The sequence below is a fragment of the Esox lucius genome, chromosome 12 (genome assembly GCF_011004845.1).
Source record: "Esox lucius isolate fEsoLuc1 chromosome 12, fEsoLuc1.pri, whole genome shotgun sequence".
Taxonomy (NCBI): Eukaryota; Metazoa; Chordata; class Actinopteri; order Esociformes; family Esocidae; genus Esox; species Esox lucius.
This window is the reverse complement of record NC_047580.1, coordinates 29,977,131-29,992,729: the sequence shown is the minus strand read 5'-3', so window position 1 is coordinate 29,992,729 and position 15,599 is coordinate 29,977,131. Positions and strand designations below refer to the sequence as shown.

General features: G+C 54.1%; 1 protein-coding gene across 18 annotated transcripts in view; it reads left to right on the top strand.

Annotated features, from left to right (window-relative positions):
• huwe1 (HECT, UBA and WWE domain containing E3 ubiquitin protein ligase 1) overlaps positions 1-15,599 on the top strand; it is a 50,465-nt gene that overhangs the window by 19,921 nt on the left and 14,945 nt on the right. For 11 of the 18 annotated variants that reach the window (XM_029123964.2, XM_029123975.2, XM_029123972.2 and 8 more), the window contains 28 exons: positions 471-533; positions 2,037-2,159; positions 2,972-3,067; positions 3,214-3,483; positions 3,568-3,720; positions 3,813-3,940; positions 4,032-4,113; positions 5,256-5,432; positions 5,817-5,967; positions 6,194-6,452; positions 6,647-6,827; positions 6,924-7,119; positions 7,358-7,525; positions 7,819-7,961; positions 8,492-8,600; positions 8,803-9,026; positions 9,137-9,348; positions 9,462-9,644; positions 9,986-10,152; positions 10,254-10,475; positions 10,630-10,731; positions 11,013-11,140; positions 11,262-11,421; positions 12,130-12,358; positions 12,546-12,724; positions 12,983-13,072; positions 13,405-13,611; positions 14,314-14,676. In XM_029123964.2, the coding sequence (XP_028979797.2) occupies positions 471-533; positions 2,037-2,159; positions 2,972-3,067; positions 3,214-3,483; positions 3,568-3,720; positions 3,813-3,940; positions 4,032-4,113; positions 5,256-5,432; positions 5,817-5,967; positions 6,194-6,452; positions 6,647-6,827; positions 6,924-7,119; positions 7,358-7,525; positions 7,819-7,961; positions 8,492-8,600; positions 8,803-9,026; positions 9,137-9,348; positions 9,462-9,644; positions 9,986-10,152; positions 10,254-10,475; positions 10,630-10,731; positions 11,013-11,140; positions 11,262-11,421; positions 12,130-12,358; positions 12,546-12,724; positions 12,983-13,072; positions 13,405-13,611; positions 14,314-14,676 (4,765 nt within the window). The remainder of the gene's footprint in view (positions 1-470; positions 534-2,036; positions 2,160-2,971; positions 3,068-3,213; positions 3,484-3,567; positions 3,721-3,812; positions 3,941-4,031; positions 4,114-5,255; positions 5,433-5,816; positions 5,968-6,193; positions 6,453-6,646; positions 6,828-6,923; positions 7,120-7,357; positions 7,526-7,818; positions 7,962-8,491; positions 8,601-8,802; positions 9,027-9,136; positions 9,349-9,461; positions 9,645-9,985; positions 10,153-10,253; positions 10,476-10,629; positions 10,732-11,012; positions 11,141-11,261; positions 11,422-12,129; positions 12,359-12,545; positions 12,725-12,982; positions 13,073-13,404; positions 13,612-14,313; positions 14,677-15,599) is intronic. The other 7 variants (XM_029123980.2, XM_029123976.2, XM_029123969.2 and 4 more) reach the window with 6 other exon arrangements.

The following is a 15,599-nucleotide window of genomic DNA, read 5'->3' as shown; positions in this document are numbered from 1 at the left end:
GCAAAGATGGTAGCCAAAGCAAGACACCCAACTTCTTCAGTTTGTCTCTTTCCTGTTTGGGGCGGAGCCACTCTGGTCTTATCGTTCACCATCATTGTTGTAGGAACAGAAGGGAAAAGTTGGTGGGGTGGTTGGTGTCGGCCCAAGTCTGTGTGTTTTGTCGTATGCCTTGCCTTCTGACTATTCATAGAAACATTAGTACTGTTCAGCCTGTATTAGTCCTAGGCAGTTTTATTTTTGAGCAACTCACAGATGTCATTCAGCAGCTCTTCATAGAACCGCTAACTCAGCAGGACGAGGCTGAAAGCATTGACCTCTATGGGCGCTCTTTGCACGTCAGTGGTACCGTTAACGTTGCCCCCTTGAAAAGGGTCCCTGTGTTGAAACTGGACTGTTCTGTTGTCAACCTCTTGTCCCCTGGAATCCTCACGCTGGCGTGGCCCCTGCTCCGCTCTATCTCGTTGTGACAGGGTCAGGCAGGAGTCGTCCCGAGAGAGAGGCAGCCAAACGTCAACCAGCAGCAACAACAGCAGGTATCCAGCCAGCTGCCTCCACTCCGGGTGTCCGTCTGAACGCACAAAAGCCAAGTCCATTCACGTGTTTTCCCCTGTTGTTCACACCCCCCCCACCCCACCCCGTTGCTTTGAGCCTCGCGCATTCTCCAAAGATTGATGTAGGCGCAAAAGCCCCCTTTTGACGGGAATTTAATCTGCTCTGGTGTGTTTTTGTAATGGGGTCACGGCTTAAGCGGGATGGGAGGGAGGGGATGGCGAGTGGGAGGACGGCGATGCCTTTTTGAGGCGGGGGGGTTAATGGATGTTATGTAGACCTTTAGTGGTGAGGTAACTGGGTAGACGGCGATGTGTTGAGACAAGGGGCCCTCTGTGGTTTGCGACTCGGTCTCACTCCAGCCATGTCGGTGAATGAGGGTGGTTTTAGGTGTCACTCAGTGTGTAGATGGGCGGTTTTTTTTCTTTTGCGTTACAAACATTGCAAGATATTGCTGACATGATGATCCATTTTCTTTTTGTCTTTGTTTGGCAATCTCCTTCTTGTACTTCGTCTAGTGCTTCTCTTCCCTGCTTTCACATACTCCTACATTCCTGGTTCCCGCTCTCTCACTGCAATTTATCTCGATCACCTCCGTTCTCCTTCGTACGTCCATCTGTTTTATTTTCCCCCGTATGAAGCTTCCCTCCCCGACCTCCAAAGCCCTATGCACAACATCTGTCTTTTGCCTTTCCTGTTTTGGCTCTTTTGCATTTGCTTCGCTTGTGTAGAACTGTAGGCAAACGCTGAATTTACGTTTGATATCGCGTTCATGCCGCTAGCGGGTGTTACGGGGCTGTGTTTTATTTTTCGTATCGTGCCAGCGTCGGTGAGAGTGTGATCTGAAATATGAACGTGTTGGCATTGAGGTAGCGGAGTCTCGTCTAAACACTCGTTTTCAGTATAATACCCTTTGACTCTAGTATCATAAGGCCGGCTCTGACTAAAGTTATTTGTGAAATGGATTGCTGTTATGTTATGTTTTAATTGTTTCTGTCTTTGTGCTGTACCTGTCTAATAATGTTCTGTATAATGTCATAGTCAATGTTGTCACATCCTGAGAAGAGGATCCCAGCTTCATTCCACGGCCTTTTGGCAGTACCTAATGGGGTTTCTAATTAAGCCCTTAAAGCACGAGTCTCTAGTTAAAACAATAACAAAGCCCCCTCCCTATAAAAACAGGATGCTGCTTGAGAAATGTATAGACAGCTATGGATGTCAGGGCTGACTGTCCATGATATAAAAAGGGCTGTTGTAGGGTGTTTACTGCAGTGTTTGTAATCAAAGCTGATATTCACATTCTGTACAGAGAAAGCAGATGGGGCATTTTGTAATTATAAATATTACTGCAATCAAAGAATCAATGGATAACTCAAATGTTATAGGTCCACAATGGAAGCAACCTCTCCTTCCCTCCCCCTTAAATCCTCCCCCTCCCTCTTCCCTGTGACCATATTTAACCCCCACCCCTGTTGTCCTTTATCCAGCTGATGGACATGGGTTTCTCCAGGGAGCACGCCATGGAGGCCCTGCTCAACACCACCACCATGGAGCAGGCTACGGAGTACCTGCTAACACACCCACCTCCTCTACTGAGTGGAGCCGTCAGGGTAGGAACCAACAAACACACCACCTACTGAGTGGAGCAGTCAGGGTATGAACCAACACACACATGCACCTCCTCTACTGAGTGGGGCCGTCAGGGTATGAACCAACACACACACGCACCTCCTCTACTGAGTGGGGCCGTCAGGGTATGAACCAACACACACACGCACCTCCTCTACTGAGTGGAGCCGTCAGGGTATGAACCAACACACACACGCACCTCCTCTACTGAGTGGAGCCGTCAGGGTATGAACCAACACACACACGCACCTCCTCTACTGAGTGGAGCCGTCAGGGTATGAACCAACACACACACGCACCTCCTCTACTGAGTGGAGCCGTCAGGGTATGAACCAACACACACACGCACCTCCTCTACTGAGTGGAGCCGTCAGGGTATGAACCAACACACACACGCACCTCCTCTACTGAGTGGAGCCGTCAGGGTATGAACCAACACACACACGCACCTCCTCTACTGAGTGGAGCCGTCAGGGTATGAACCAACACACACACGCACCTCCTCTACTGAGTGGAGCCGTCAGGGTATGAACCAACACACACACGCACCTCCTCTACTGAGTGGAGCCGTCAGGGTATGAACCAACACACACACGCACCTCCTCTACTGAGTGGAGCCGTCAGGGTATGAACCAACACACACACGCACCTTCTCTACTGAGTGGAGCAGTCAGGGTATGAACACGCGTGCGCTCACACACGCACCTTAGTCCTTCAATCACATTGCCCGTACGGGGGGGCTCCGGTGTGTGAGCGCTCTCGTGTTGAGTGTTCTGTGTTTCTCTGTGTGTAGGACATGACCATGTCCGAAGAGGATCAGATGATGCGAGCCATTGCCATGTCTCTGGGGCAAGAGGTCAGCATGGAGCAGCGCTCAGATTCGCCTGAGGTGGGACACCCTAACCGCGCAACCAACACAAATGTATTCATTGCTTCTGAATGAACAACGGGGGTGCATTCTCTAATTCCCGTTTTGTGCCTCCCCTGTATTTGTCCTCTCTTTCTGTCCCTCCCTTCCCACTCCGTCTCCCTCAGGAGGCGGCACGTCGTCGCGAGGAGGATGACCGGAGGGCCAGGGAGCGTACAGAGGAGGAGGAGGCTCGTTGCCTGGAGAGGTTCCTGGAAGCCGAGCCCCTGGACAGCACGGAGCTCCACTCCTTCACCGATTCCATGCTGCCCGGCTGCTTCCACCTCCTGGACGAGCTCCCTGACACAGTGTACCGCCTCTGCGACCTCCTCATGACCGCCATCAAGAGGAGTGGCCCGGAGTACAGGGATCTCATCCTACGACAGGTGGTCAACCAGGTAGGTCACCCGACAGGTCGTGTGTGTGTGATTCACGTTTTGCTTTTGGGGCCCAGTGGCCTTACGTCAGGTGTTTCTGTCCAGGTGTGGGAGGCAGCCGATGTGCTGATCAAGGCCGCGGTGCCTTTAACCACCAGCGACACCAAGACCGTGTCCGAGTGGACCAGGCAGATGGCTACCCTGCCGCAGGCCTCCAACCTGGCAACGCGCATCCTTTTGCTCACTCTGCTTTTCGAGGTAAGGAGACGCACCGAGGGACAAAAAACGAGAACCCCCCCCGCAAACTAGCCCATGTCGGCTGACCCCTGGCCCGTTTCCCCCCCCCGCAGGAGTTGAAGCTGTCCTGTGCCCGGGTGGTGGAGAACAGCGGCATCCTCAATGTCCTCATCAAGCTGCTGGAGGTGGTGCAGCCCTGTCTGCAGGCCGCCAAGGAGCAGAAGGATGTCCAGACGCCCAAGTGAGAAAACGCCCCCTCCCCTCCTGATAGATAGGAACGCTTGTATCTCAGCCCCGCCACGCAGCCCAACACTTTCCGTCTGCTCCCACAGGTGGATCACTCCGGTGCTGCTGATCATCGATTTCTATGAGAAGATGGCCGTGTCGTCCCGACGCAGATCGCAGATGAATAAGGTGAGGCGCTAACCCGTGCGACAACGCCTCTGGGACTACGATGTGGTCCCCCTCCTTACCCTTCAGTCAGGGAAATGACCGTTGCCGTTTCCCAGCCGGACGTTAACCAATCAATCAATCAAAATTTATTTATAAAGCGCTTTTTACAACAGCAGTTGTCACAAAGTGCTTTACAGAGACACCCGGCCTTAAACCCCAAGGAGCAAACAACAGTAGTGTTGAATTTCAGTGGATAGGAAAAACTCCCTAAGAAGGTCGAATTTTAGGAAGAAACCTAGAGAGGACCCAGGCTCAGAGGGGTGACCAGTCCTCTTCTGGCTGTGCCGGGTGAGATATTAAGAGTCCAATTGGAATAATAAATACATTTCTCTTGGCTAAATCCAGAGTATATTCGATTTTAGACTAGGTCAGAAGTATGACCAGGTGGACAAGGACAGGAACAGCAATGGTCCCCCCAAACCAGGTAATCCGCAGGTGTGGACCAGGACCTCATCTCCTTCTAAAATTTAAAATTGGAGGAAACTGAGAAAAGTTAGTAGTACATCCCTCATGTCCCCCAGCACAATAATATAGCAGCGTAACACCTTGGAAACTGAGACGGGGGGGTCCGGTGACACTGTGGCCCTACCCGGGGGAGGCCCCGGACAGGGCCCAACAGGCAGGAAATCAATCCACCCACATTGCCAGGTATCAACCAAAGGGACACCCACCAACCCAACCCCCCTGAATGAGGGCCGAGTATTGCTAGCAGCGTACAGCCCAACTGCACAAGTGCGCAATAGAGAGTCAACAACAAGCCAGTGACTCTTCCCCCGAAGGGCATTGGAGGGAGGGCATCCCAGTGGCGACGAGAGCCCACCTGGCAAGACAGCAAGGGTGGACAGTATCAAGCCTACTGGTCACCTTCACGCCCCCGGGCCAGGCTACACCTAATTATAAACCGTGCTGTAGAGATGAGTTTTTAGTAGACACTTGAAAGTTTGCACTGAGTTTGCATTTCTAACCTTAATTGGCAGATCATTCCACAGGAGTGGAGCTCTATGAGAAAAGGCCCTGCCGCCAACTGTTTGTTTAGAAATTCTAGGTACAATTAAAAGGCCTGCATCACTTAACGTTAACGTTCCCCCCCCCCCTCTGCCCAGTACCTGCAGCCCAACGGGAACAACTGGCGGTGGTTTGACGACCGGTCGGGGCGCTGGTGCAGCTACTCGGCCTCCAACAACAGCACCATCGACTCTGCCTGGAGGGCCGGGGAGAGCAGCGTGCGCTTCACCGCCGGGCGCCGGCGGTACACGGTCCAGTTCAACACCATGGTCCAGGTGGGAGCTTTTCCCTGCGCGTTGACCGCGCGGCCCCGCGGCGACGTTTGGACCGCGGTTGCGTCGCCGCCGCGGTTGGGTTAAATTAGCTCTGGTCAACGAGGGCTGTCGGGTCTCACTGCACCGTGGTGCCGGGAAGCACGAATGCCCCTGGAGCTCTGGTTCTCCGGTTATGGTAGTTGTACCACTGGTGGTACGCGGTGCTCCCTTGGGGGGGATAAATAATAAATATTCAGTGAAGTATCTTTCACTGGAGCTACGCGGTATAGTGTGTGTGAGGACCATGGCCCTAGAGTGTTGGCAGACTGTGCTTTTCAATAGTGGTGGGAGTGGTTTAGTCGTGAGAAATCGTCTGATCTCATCCCTGTGCGATTTCTCTCCCAGGTGAACGAGGAGACCGGTAACCGCCGTCCGGTGATGCTGACAGTGCAGAGGGTGCCGCGCGCCCCAAAACCCGCCAAGACTGGCAGCGTGACTGACTCCGAGAGGGAGGAGGGGGACCGGGGCAAGGCAGAGGAGACGCTAACGGACGCAGGTAATGACTGAACTAATTTCTGGCTGGGCTGTCCTAATGCAGCCGCCGTAAAAGAGAGAACCCACCTGGATCCCTAAAACCCAGGAAACATTCGTTCACACGATTCCAGCCAATGATGTGACTTGATCCGACCTCGACACTCAGGGCTGTTGGATAACAAAACCTGGAATCAGACCGGCCGAACCGTGTTAATAGTCATATACCACGCTTTCTTTGCCTCATTCAGACTCCGCCCCGGTTGCCGTGGAGATGAGTGCTCCTAAAGATGACAACGCCACCCCCCAAATGAAGGAGTCCTCCGGCCCGTCTGCTCCGCCTGCACCCCCTCCCAGCGCCTCCCTGGAGCCGGCGTCTGAACGGCCTGGGGCGGGAGGTGCCATCGTAGTGCCGGGCCTCACCGAGGACATGACCACGTTGCTCATCCGAGCCTGCGTCTCCATGATCAGTGTCCCCGTGGACCCGGACACCCTCCACGCCACGCTCAGGTTCCTGCTTCCATGTTGCACTTCTTCTTCTTGCTCGTTGTACTTCCGTTGCGTTTTAGTGAGACCGTCAAAGTGTGTTGAAGTACTGCACCGGCCGCTGTGGTTATCTCGCCGATTCCGTACGGTGGATTGTGGTCCGTGTGCCCGTCGGCCCCTGAATGACCGACGTCCGCTGTCTGTGCCCGTCCCTGCAGGCTGTGCCTGCGTCTGACCCGGACGCACCACTACGCCATGATGTTTGCCGAGCTGAAGAGCACCCGGATGATCCTGGGCCTGACGCAGGGCTCCGGTTTCAACGGTTTCACGCCGCTCGTCACGCTGCTCTTCAGGCACATCATCGAGGACCCGGCCACGCTGCGCCACACGATGGAGAAGGTACCGGAATGGCCGCGTAACCTCCTGGTGCCTGTCCGACCGCGTGTCTCCACTGTCGCCGCTCTGCCGTGAACTGACCCGTTCTCTCCCCCCCAGGTGGTACGGTCGGCGGTGACCAGCGGGGCGGGCAGTACCACGTCCGGTGTGGTGTCGGGCTCCTTGGGCTCCCGGGAGATCAACTACATCCTCCGCGTCCTGGGCCCCGCCGCCTGCCGGAACCCGGAGTGTTTCGCTGACACGGCCAACAGCTGCGTCCGGATTGCCCTCCCCGCGCCCCGCGGAGCTGGTACGGGTACGTTGGTGTCACTGACAGCGTCTGGATAGCTGATCGGCCGCGCCTGAGTGCGTTTTTCGGACGCCCCGAGCAGAGCCGTGGCCGTTCGGCTATCCAGGCGCTCCTGTAGCGCCGGGCTGGTGCCCCGGTTTCCTAGCGTAGCCTGACAACAAGCACCGTGGTTATTTGGGGCCTTTGTGGTGGCTGTGAGAGTTGTGGGGTGTTTTGCTCAGCCTTCCTTCCGCCCTCCGCTCAGCGTCCGACGACGAGTTTGAGAACCTGCGCATCAAGGGGCCCAACGCGGTGCAGCTGGTGAAGACCACCCCCCTGAAACTGTCCCCGTTGCCCGCCATCCCCGAAACCATCAAGGAGGTCATCTACGACATGCTCAATGCCCTGGCGGCCTACCACGCGCCGGAAGAGGGTGAGGCCCTTCGCACTTCTTTCTCACGTTGTCTCCTAGCAATACCTCGAATCCCCTTCTCCTCGCCGCCTCCTCCACTGTACGACTGTAGGTCCCCGGGGCTTTGCTCCTTGGTTCTCCTGTGCTGTGCCCTGAGAAGGGGGGGGGGGTGGCAGGAATTGACGGGAGGTCAATTGAGAGCCGTGCGCTTTAAGGAGGTTTCACTTTACGAAGCTCCGTCCGTCAGTTTGCCTTTGCCCCTGCTTGTGTGCCGGTTCTGAGGGCTGACTCCCCGTGCTGTGTCCCCCTCCTAGCTGAGCGTCCAGAGGAGCGTGCGGTGGCCGGGGGGCCGGACCTGTGTCAGATCCTCCAGGATGTGGGTGATGACGTCTACCAGCAGTACAGGCTGACCCGGCAGGGCAGTGACTTTGACTCCCAGTCTGCGTTCCACATCAACGTAAGTGTCGTGTCCGACTTGGCCGTCGGTGAGGGGTCAGTCTGGTGTCAAAACGGACGACCGGAGATGCTTGGGGTCCTGTCGGTTGAATTCAGGTTTAAATGCTGTGGTTTATATTTTACCACCTCAAACCTATTGAACGTGACCCAGTAATGGTATTCTGGCCTTGTTAGACGTTCTCTTTGAATGGCTCCGTGTTCATGGAATTTCTGAAACCCTGTGGTGTCGTAATCCTTGGGAGTTTGTAGTCCGCAATAATTAGCAAATAAAAGCTGGTATTTAGGCAGCGAATGTTTTGTTTTTTTGGACCCAGTAATCGCTTGGCCCGAGACACCAAACGTTTCCGCCACACAGCCGATTTTGTTTGCCAGTACAATACACAAAAGGTTCAGTTTTGCAAGGGTTTAAAACTGAACCACATATATCTCTAGACACATTTGCACTAGGCACCTCCCCTGGTGGCACACTGTTGTGGGAAAACTCTGCCGTTTAAGTATTGTAGGTGACGCGTTGTCCCTCTCCCCTCTCAGGCCCAGGTGTTTGCTACTGATGGCGCTGTAGCGGACTCATCTCAGTCTGACGCGCCTCAGGGAGAAGGTGAGACACTGCCTCCCTCCTCCTCACCGCCAGCCTCCCCTGGTACTGATTGCGTTTGCATACTCCTTCATTTGATACCTTTTGCATGAAATATAAAAGACTACGTATTTGCGTCAAATCGATTAATGATTTAGTTTCTGTCTTAACCTTGTGTGGTGTAACGACTCTGACCGAGCCGTCGTTTCTGCCTTCCCCCGACTCTCCTTCCTCACTGTTTTTCCTCTCCTTTCACTCCTCCTTCCAGCATCTACCCCGGAGGAGATGCGTGAGGAGAAGAAGGAGGTGGAGGGCGAGAAGGGAGCCGGCTCGGAGGAGGGGAAGGGGGCCAAGGCCAAGGCCTCCAAGCCCCTGATGCCCACCTCCACCATCCTGCGGCTCCTGGCCGAGCTGGTCAGATCTTACGTGGGCATCGCCACTCTGATTGCCTCCTACTGTTACACAGCCGGACAGTCTGAACTCATCAAGGAGGTGGGTTGTCTGGGCCGGCCTGATGACTCATTTTATAGGTTCAGCATCAAGTGCCTTTAAGTCTCAGTCCCCAACTCACACGGTCTGTCTCTCCCTCTTCCCCCTGGTAGGACTGCAGTGTCCTGGCCTTCGTTCTGGACCACCTGCTGCCACACACCCAGAGCTCTGAGGATAAGGACACCCCTGCCCTGGCTCGGCTCTTTCTGGCCAGCCTGGCCGCCGCCGGCACGGGCACTGACGCGCAGGTGGCGCTGGTCAACGAGGTGAAGGCTGCGCTCAGCCGGGCCCTGGCCATGGCGGAGGGCACAGAGAAACACGCCAGGTGGGTGTGCGCGTGTGTTTGTGTCAGAGGGCACCAGGGAAACAAGCTCTGTGGGTCAAGGGAGCACTCTGTCTGGCTGGCTGTCTCACTCTCGGTCCCCCGTCCCCCCCCAGGCTCCAGGCAGTGATGTGCATAATTAGCACCATCATGGAGTCGTGTCCGTCCACCTCCAGCTTCTACAGCACAGCGGCGGCCAAGACCCAGCACAACGGCATGAACAACATCATCCGGCTGTTCCTGAAGAAGGGCCTGGTCAACGACCTGGCCAGGGTCCCCCACAGCCTCGACCTTTCCAGGTGACGCCCCACCCTCCTGGGGAGCATTCTGGGGTGGTTTCCTCCTGACCCGGTTCGAGAGCAGTGCTTCAGAGAGGGGGTTCTCTGTCGTTTTTAGTTCCTAGTGATTCACCATTAGTGCGATTGTCTTACGACGGCTAGATAAGACGCCCACATATCAGACATAATGTACGTTATCCCTTATCAAATTACGTTGCTAGTAATATCCCCTTTTTAAAACGAGTTATTCGTTAGTTGCAAATATACACAGAGAAAGAAGTTTGTTGTAGTAAATGGTCCCTTCTGGATCTGTTTTTGGGCGTAGCGTTCTATTTTCTCTCCGTTCACTCCTGTGCCCTCAGTCCTAACATGGCAAACACGGTGAACGCCGCTCTGAAGCCCCTGGAGACACTGTCCCGCATTGTCAACCAGCCCAGCAGCCTGTTCGGGGGGAAAGGAGGGTCCAGCAAGAACAAGACAGAACACGACACCGTGGGAGCTGCCCGGGACGCCAACAGCAACACTCAAGGTAGCGCGCCTCCTGAACACCGCCGCACGGGAACAGGAAGAGCCCTCTTTCAGAATGTTTCAGGGCTTTGGTTCATGTTACTGAGTCCGTGGTCGTTTCAGGCGAATCCGGTGAGGCCGAAGGCACTCTGGTGGAGGGCAGTCACCGGGTCGCCGGGCCGGACAGCGACCTGATGGACGGGGAGACGGAAGGCGACACGGTCGTGATCGCCGGGCAGCCGGAGGTGCTCAGTACCACGGCCATGCAGGTGGAGAACGAGCTGGTGGACCTCATAGACGAGCTCCTGGAGAGGGACGCCGGCGCAGTCAACAGTGCCATTATCGGTAAGGGATGGAGCCTGGGGTCTGGGTTTTGGCTGGTTGTCCGGGTGGAAGCTGTTCGTTGCATCATCCGATACTTTCCACTCTGAACACGACAAAATGGGGCGGTGTGGACACAGTCTGGTTTCTGATTATTATTATTTTTTCTGTCACTCAGTTGGACGTAGCAGTGGCGAAGATGAATCGCAAGAGGATGTTTTGATGGATGAGGCGCCGTCAAATATCAGTCAGGCGTCTACACTACAGGCCAACAGGGAAGGTCAGTTTTATTTAAGTTTTTTATGTTAACATCAGAGCTGGGGGTCTACTGTTCCTGGGGGTCTACTGTCCTGTAGGTTTGTGACTAACTTGATTGAGCTTTTCATTCAGCTAATTATTAGAATCATGTGTGCTAAATTAGAGTTGGAGAGGACCTACAGGAAAGTACATCTCCAGGAACAGGGTAGGGCAGCAAATTTGTCCCAAGGGTCCAGATACCCCCAACATATGGAATGTATAGACCCCAAATGTTGTTCACCTTTTTCCGTTCTTCTACTGTAGACTCAATGAACATCCTAGAGCCTGAGGATGAGGAGCACACACAGGAGGAAGACTCCAGTGGTAGCAATGATGATGAAGATAGCCAGGATGAAGAGGAGGAGGAAGAAGAGGAGGAGGAGGAGGACCAGGTGAGGAAGAAGGATAGTTTGAAGGGGTTTTGGCGTCCGATTTGGGTTGTCGTGGTCGTCGCGTTGATACCTGAGGTAATGAGTAGGCTCTTGGCTTAGCGAAACTTGTACTTCCCTTCAGGATGATGAAGAAGGCGATGAGGATGATGACGATGAGGGTTCTGAGATGGAACTGGATGAAGATTTCCCGGATATCAACGCCGCGCCACACATACGCTTTGAGAGGTTTGACCGTGACGATGACCTCATCATAGAGTTTGACAACATGTTCTCCACCAGCGGTGAGTCGTGGGCCGTTTGCAGCGTCTTGACCGTTGTCTTTGTAATGCACTGATAGGCTCGAAGGAACCGCCCCCCCTCTGCCCTCTTTGGATGGTCAACCTCGCCTCTAAGTTGAAAGACACAGCGGTAGCATGCAGGCTTCCAATATCCCGTAACGCTTAGTTTAAAACTTGATTTCCCGACCGCTGGTCTCATTTCAATCCTAATCCTGGGAAGACTAGCAACGTGCCTTGGGACTTTCTTTTAAAACGGTCTTGTGGAATCTCACGTTGTCTTAACCTAATCAGTTGTCTTAACGTCTAATGTTGTACCTAGTGTCTAGGATCACCAGCCGCTCCGTGTGTTTCGCGGCTTAACCTGATCACCGTTGAGGCTTTTATTGGTGATCCAGTTACACTAATTTAAGGCTACAAACAGAATCGTGAAAGGGTCTGGGTTTCCCCCAAGGAGAGGTTTAAGATCCACTACAGTTGCAAATCAAACCTCAAACACTTATTATATATTCCAGTTCTGATATCAGTAGTAGATTGCTGCTCTGTCTCTTGTATGTCCCCTTTACCAACCCCCATTGAAGACACTGACCACCCAGTATTTAATGGTTTCTTAATTAAGTGTCCATTCAGCGACATGTAGAATGACGGGGTTGTGTCACTACGTGTCCCCCTAATGTCTGCAACTGTTCTCTCTGTTTATCGTGTTCCCATCAGCTGACATCCCTCCCTCCCCAGGCAACATCCCCAGCTCCCACCCCCTGATGGTGCGCCACGCAGACCACGGCTCCCTGACGCTGGGCGGAGCTGGCACCAACAACCGCCTGGCGCAGGGCATGGGCCGCAGCCAGAGGACGCTGCGCCAGCTCACCGCCAACACGGGCCACACCATCCATGTCCATTACCCTGGCAACAGGCAGCCCAACCCGCCCCTCATCCTGCAGAGGTGAGACGGACAAGGGGCTCCCCGCTAGGTCACGGGGCGCGCTGTGAAATGCTGGCGTTGCTTGTGATGATGTTGACCCGTGTAGCTTTGTTCCTGTGTTTAAGCCGAGCCTTGTTTGTTGAAGGGATGTGTTTTGAAGGGAGGTATTCCCGGGTTTTCAGTGCCTCTTCTCTCCTCAACCCCCCAGACTCCTGGGGCCCAGTGCCGCAGCCGACATCCTGCAGCTGTCCAGCTCCCTGCCGCTGCAGTCCAGAGGCCGCGCGCGACTACTGGTGGGCAACGAGGACGTGCACATCATCGCCCGCTCCGACGACGAGCTGCTCGACGACTTCTTCCACGAGCAGAGCAGCACCGGAGGACAAGCAGGTGGGACGTTAGCTCACTGGTCGCCCCTCTGGGTGTTTTCTAGGGGGCGCATTCCCAGACCCAAGTTAAACCTTGTGAGCGCACACACACACACAAGCAAATTAGATGAAACCAGCAGGGACCTGCCTACATGTGTCCTTGACCAGCTTCTATGGCCACCAGGTTTAGCAGGTGTTTTCAACCGTTGGTGATGGTTTCCATCTAAATGCCGGGAGCCCTGTGTCTAATACCACTTGACTCTGTGTTCTCTCTTCCCAGGCACCCTGTCCAGTATCCCCACCGCCTTAACCCGATGGACTGATGAGTGCAAGGTCCTGGATGCTGAGAGCATGCACGACTGTGTCGCAGGTACGAGCGGGCGAGGTGTGCCCGAACAGCCGTTGGTTGGGAAGATAACTTTCAACATGTTTTTTTTTTTTTGCAAAACCCAAACCACAAAAATATGCAAGAATGAAAAGTTATGCTTTCAGCTGCATTCTTAACTGCGTGTGTTTAGAAAGTGTGTGTGATCTGATTACGGGCCCCTTGCAGGCCCTGCGTTATCTACCACTACTGTTGGACAGAAATGATTCTCACTGCGTTCCTCCATTATCACACTGCTACTCATGAGTTACTCATGTGAAACCTGTACACCGATCCTGTCCTCCTGACGCTGTCGCCCTGTCGCTTCCCTCCCCCAGTGGTGAAGGTCCCCATCCTGCAGCACCTGGAGACCCTGAGAGATGAGGAGCTGGAGGAGAGGAGAGAGAAGAGGAGGCGGCAGCTGGCGGAGGAGGAGGCGGCGAAGCAGAACGAGAGACGGACGGGCGGAGAAGAGGCCAGGGAGCAGAGTCTCCAGGGCACAGGCCTGGGTGCGGTCAACGGTTCTGCCGGGGAGATCCCAGCTGGTACCGACACCTTCCCTTCTCATTGACCTTTGAAGCTGTGCTTATTTTTCTAACGGTGAATTCTTTCCAGACGACCTTCCTGTTTCAGTTCGTCTACTATTGACACGCCTTGCTGACGCCGGCCACTGGCGATGTAGCTTGCTGTGAGCTGAGGTAGTAGTTTGTATAGTTTTAGGATCACAACAGATCTCGGAGATAACTATACAGTCTACTGTCTTTCCCACGGCAACGCCATGGCAACCTGTCGGACCATGTCACCACGGAAACCGCCGGACTTCCTGTCCCTCTGCTTTGTCTGTTACACTGTAGCCACCGAGTTGTGTGTCTCTCTCTCTCACTCTCACACTCACACACTGTGTGCGCGCTGTCGCTGTTGTTAATTTATTACCCTAGAACGCTGCGGTCGTGTTCATCTGTCGTGGGCGTTGTGGGAGGAGCCTCTGCGGTTGTGTTGAGGTGAGGTAGTAAGTTGTGTTGTTGTTGGGGATTAGGATAGAGCACCCCGTATCGGAGATGACTATACAACTTACTGCCTTCCTCAGTGCTTCCTGTCTCACTGCCCCCCCCCCGGCATGGGCCAACCATGTCACTGCTGTCCTTGGTAACTGCCGGAGTAAATCTGTTGACTTGGGTCTTCAGTCTGAAGGTTTCTGCCCAACTGTCTGTGACCTATTCCCCTTTCGTCTGTTTCCCCCGGCTCAGAAGGTGATGCCCAGGGCACTGGGGTGTCCTGTCTGGACCCCCCAAGGGTCTCAGAAGGCTTCCTCACGGCGCCCCCCTCAGGAGAGGTCACCCCGACCACCCCCGCGCCCCACGAACAGGCCCTAGTCTCCCTGGAGACCGCCATCAGCCAGCAGGTCCACCAGCCAATCGCAGACCTTCTTCTGGCAGAGTCGCACTCCAATTCTCTGGCGGCCCTGGCGGGGGCTGGTCTTCCTGTCCTTGCGGTGCAATCCGATAGGCCAAACTGCGAAGCGGAGGCGTCCCAGATGGAAATGTCCCCAGCACCCACTATTGGTGAGGGAGGAGGTGGAGGAGGAGGCGCAATGGATGGAGGCAGGGAAGGTAGACTAACTTTGAAAATGTTCTAGGTGGTTCATTTCAGGTGGCCCGGTTTGATCCGCTTTATTTACCGGACAGGCTAAGACACATTCACCCTGTTCCTCAGGCCTACAGTGGGGTGAACAAGTATTTGATATACTGCCGTTTTTGCAGGTTTCCCTACTTACAAAGCATGTAGAGGTCTGTAATTTTTTATCATAGGTACTCTTCAACTGTGAGTGACGGAATCTAAAACTAAATCCCGAAAATCACATTGTATGATTTTTAAGTAATTAATTTGCATTTTATTGCATGACATAAGTATTTGATATCAGAAAAGCAGAAAGACCCAACCACGATCCATCTTCAATGCTCTTACTGAGGGAAGGAGGTTGTTGGCCAAGATCTTGCGATACATGGCCCCATCCTCCCCTCAATACGGTGCAGTCGTCCTGTCCCCTTTGCAGAAAAGCATCCCCAAGGAATGATGTTTCCAACTCCGTGCTTCACGGTTGGGATGGTGTTCTTGGGGTTGTACTCATCCTTCTTCCTCCAAACACGGCGAGTGGAGTTTAGACCAAATAGCTCTATTTGTGTCTCATCAGACCACATGACCTTCTCCCATTCCTCCTCTGGATCATCCAGATGGTCATTAGCAAACTTCAGACGGGCCTGGACATGCGCTGACTTGAGCAGGGGGACCTTGTGTGCGCTGCAGGATTTTAATCCATGACGGCATAGTGTGTTACTAATGGTTTTCTTTGAGACTGTGGTCCCAGCTCTCTTCAGGTCATTGACCAGGTCCTGCTGTGTATTTCTGGGCTGATCCCTCTCCTTCCTCATGATCATTGATGCCCCACGAGGTGAGATCTTGCATGGAGCCCCAGACCGAGGGAGATTTACCGTCATCTTGAACTTCTTCCATTTTCTAATAATTGCGCCATCAG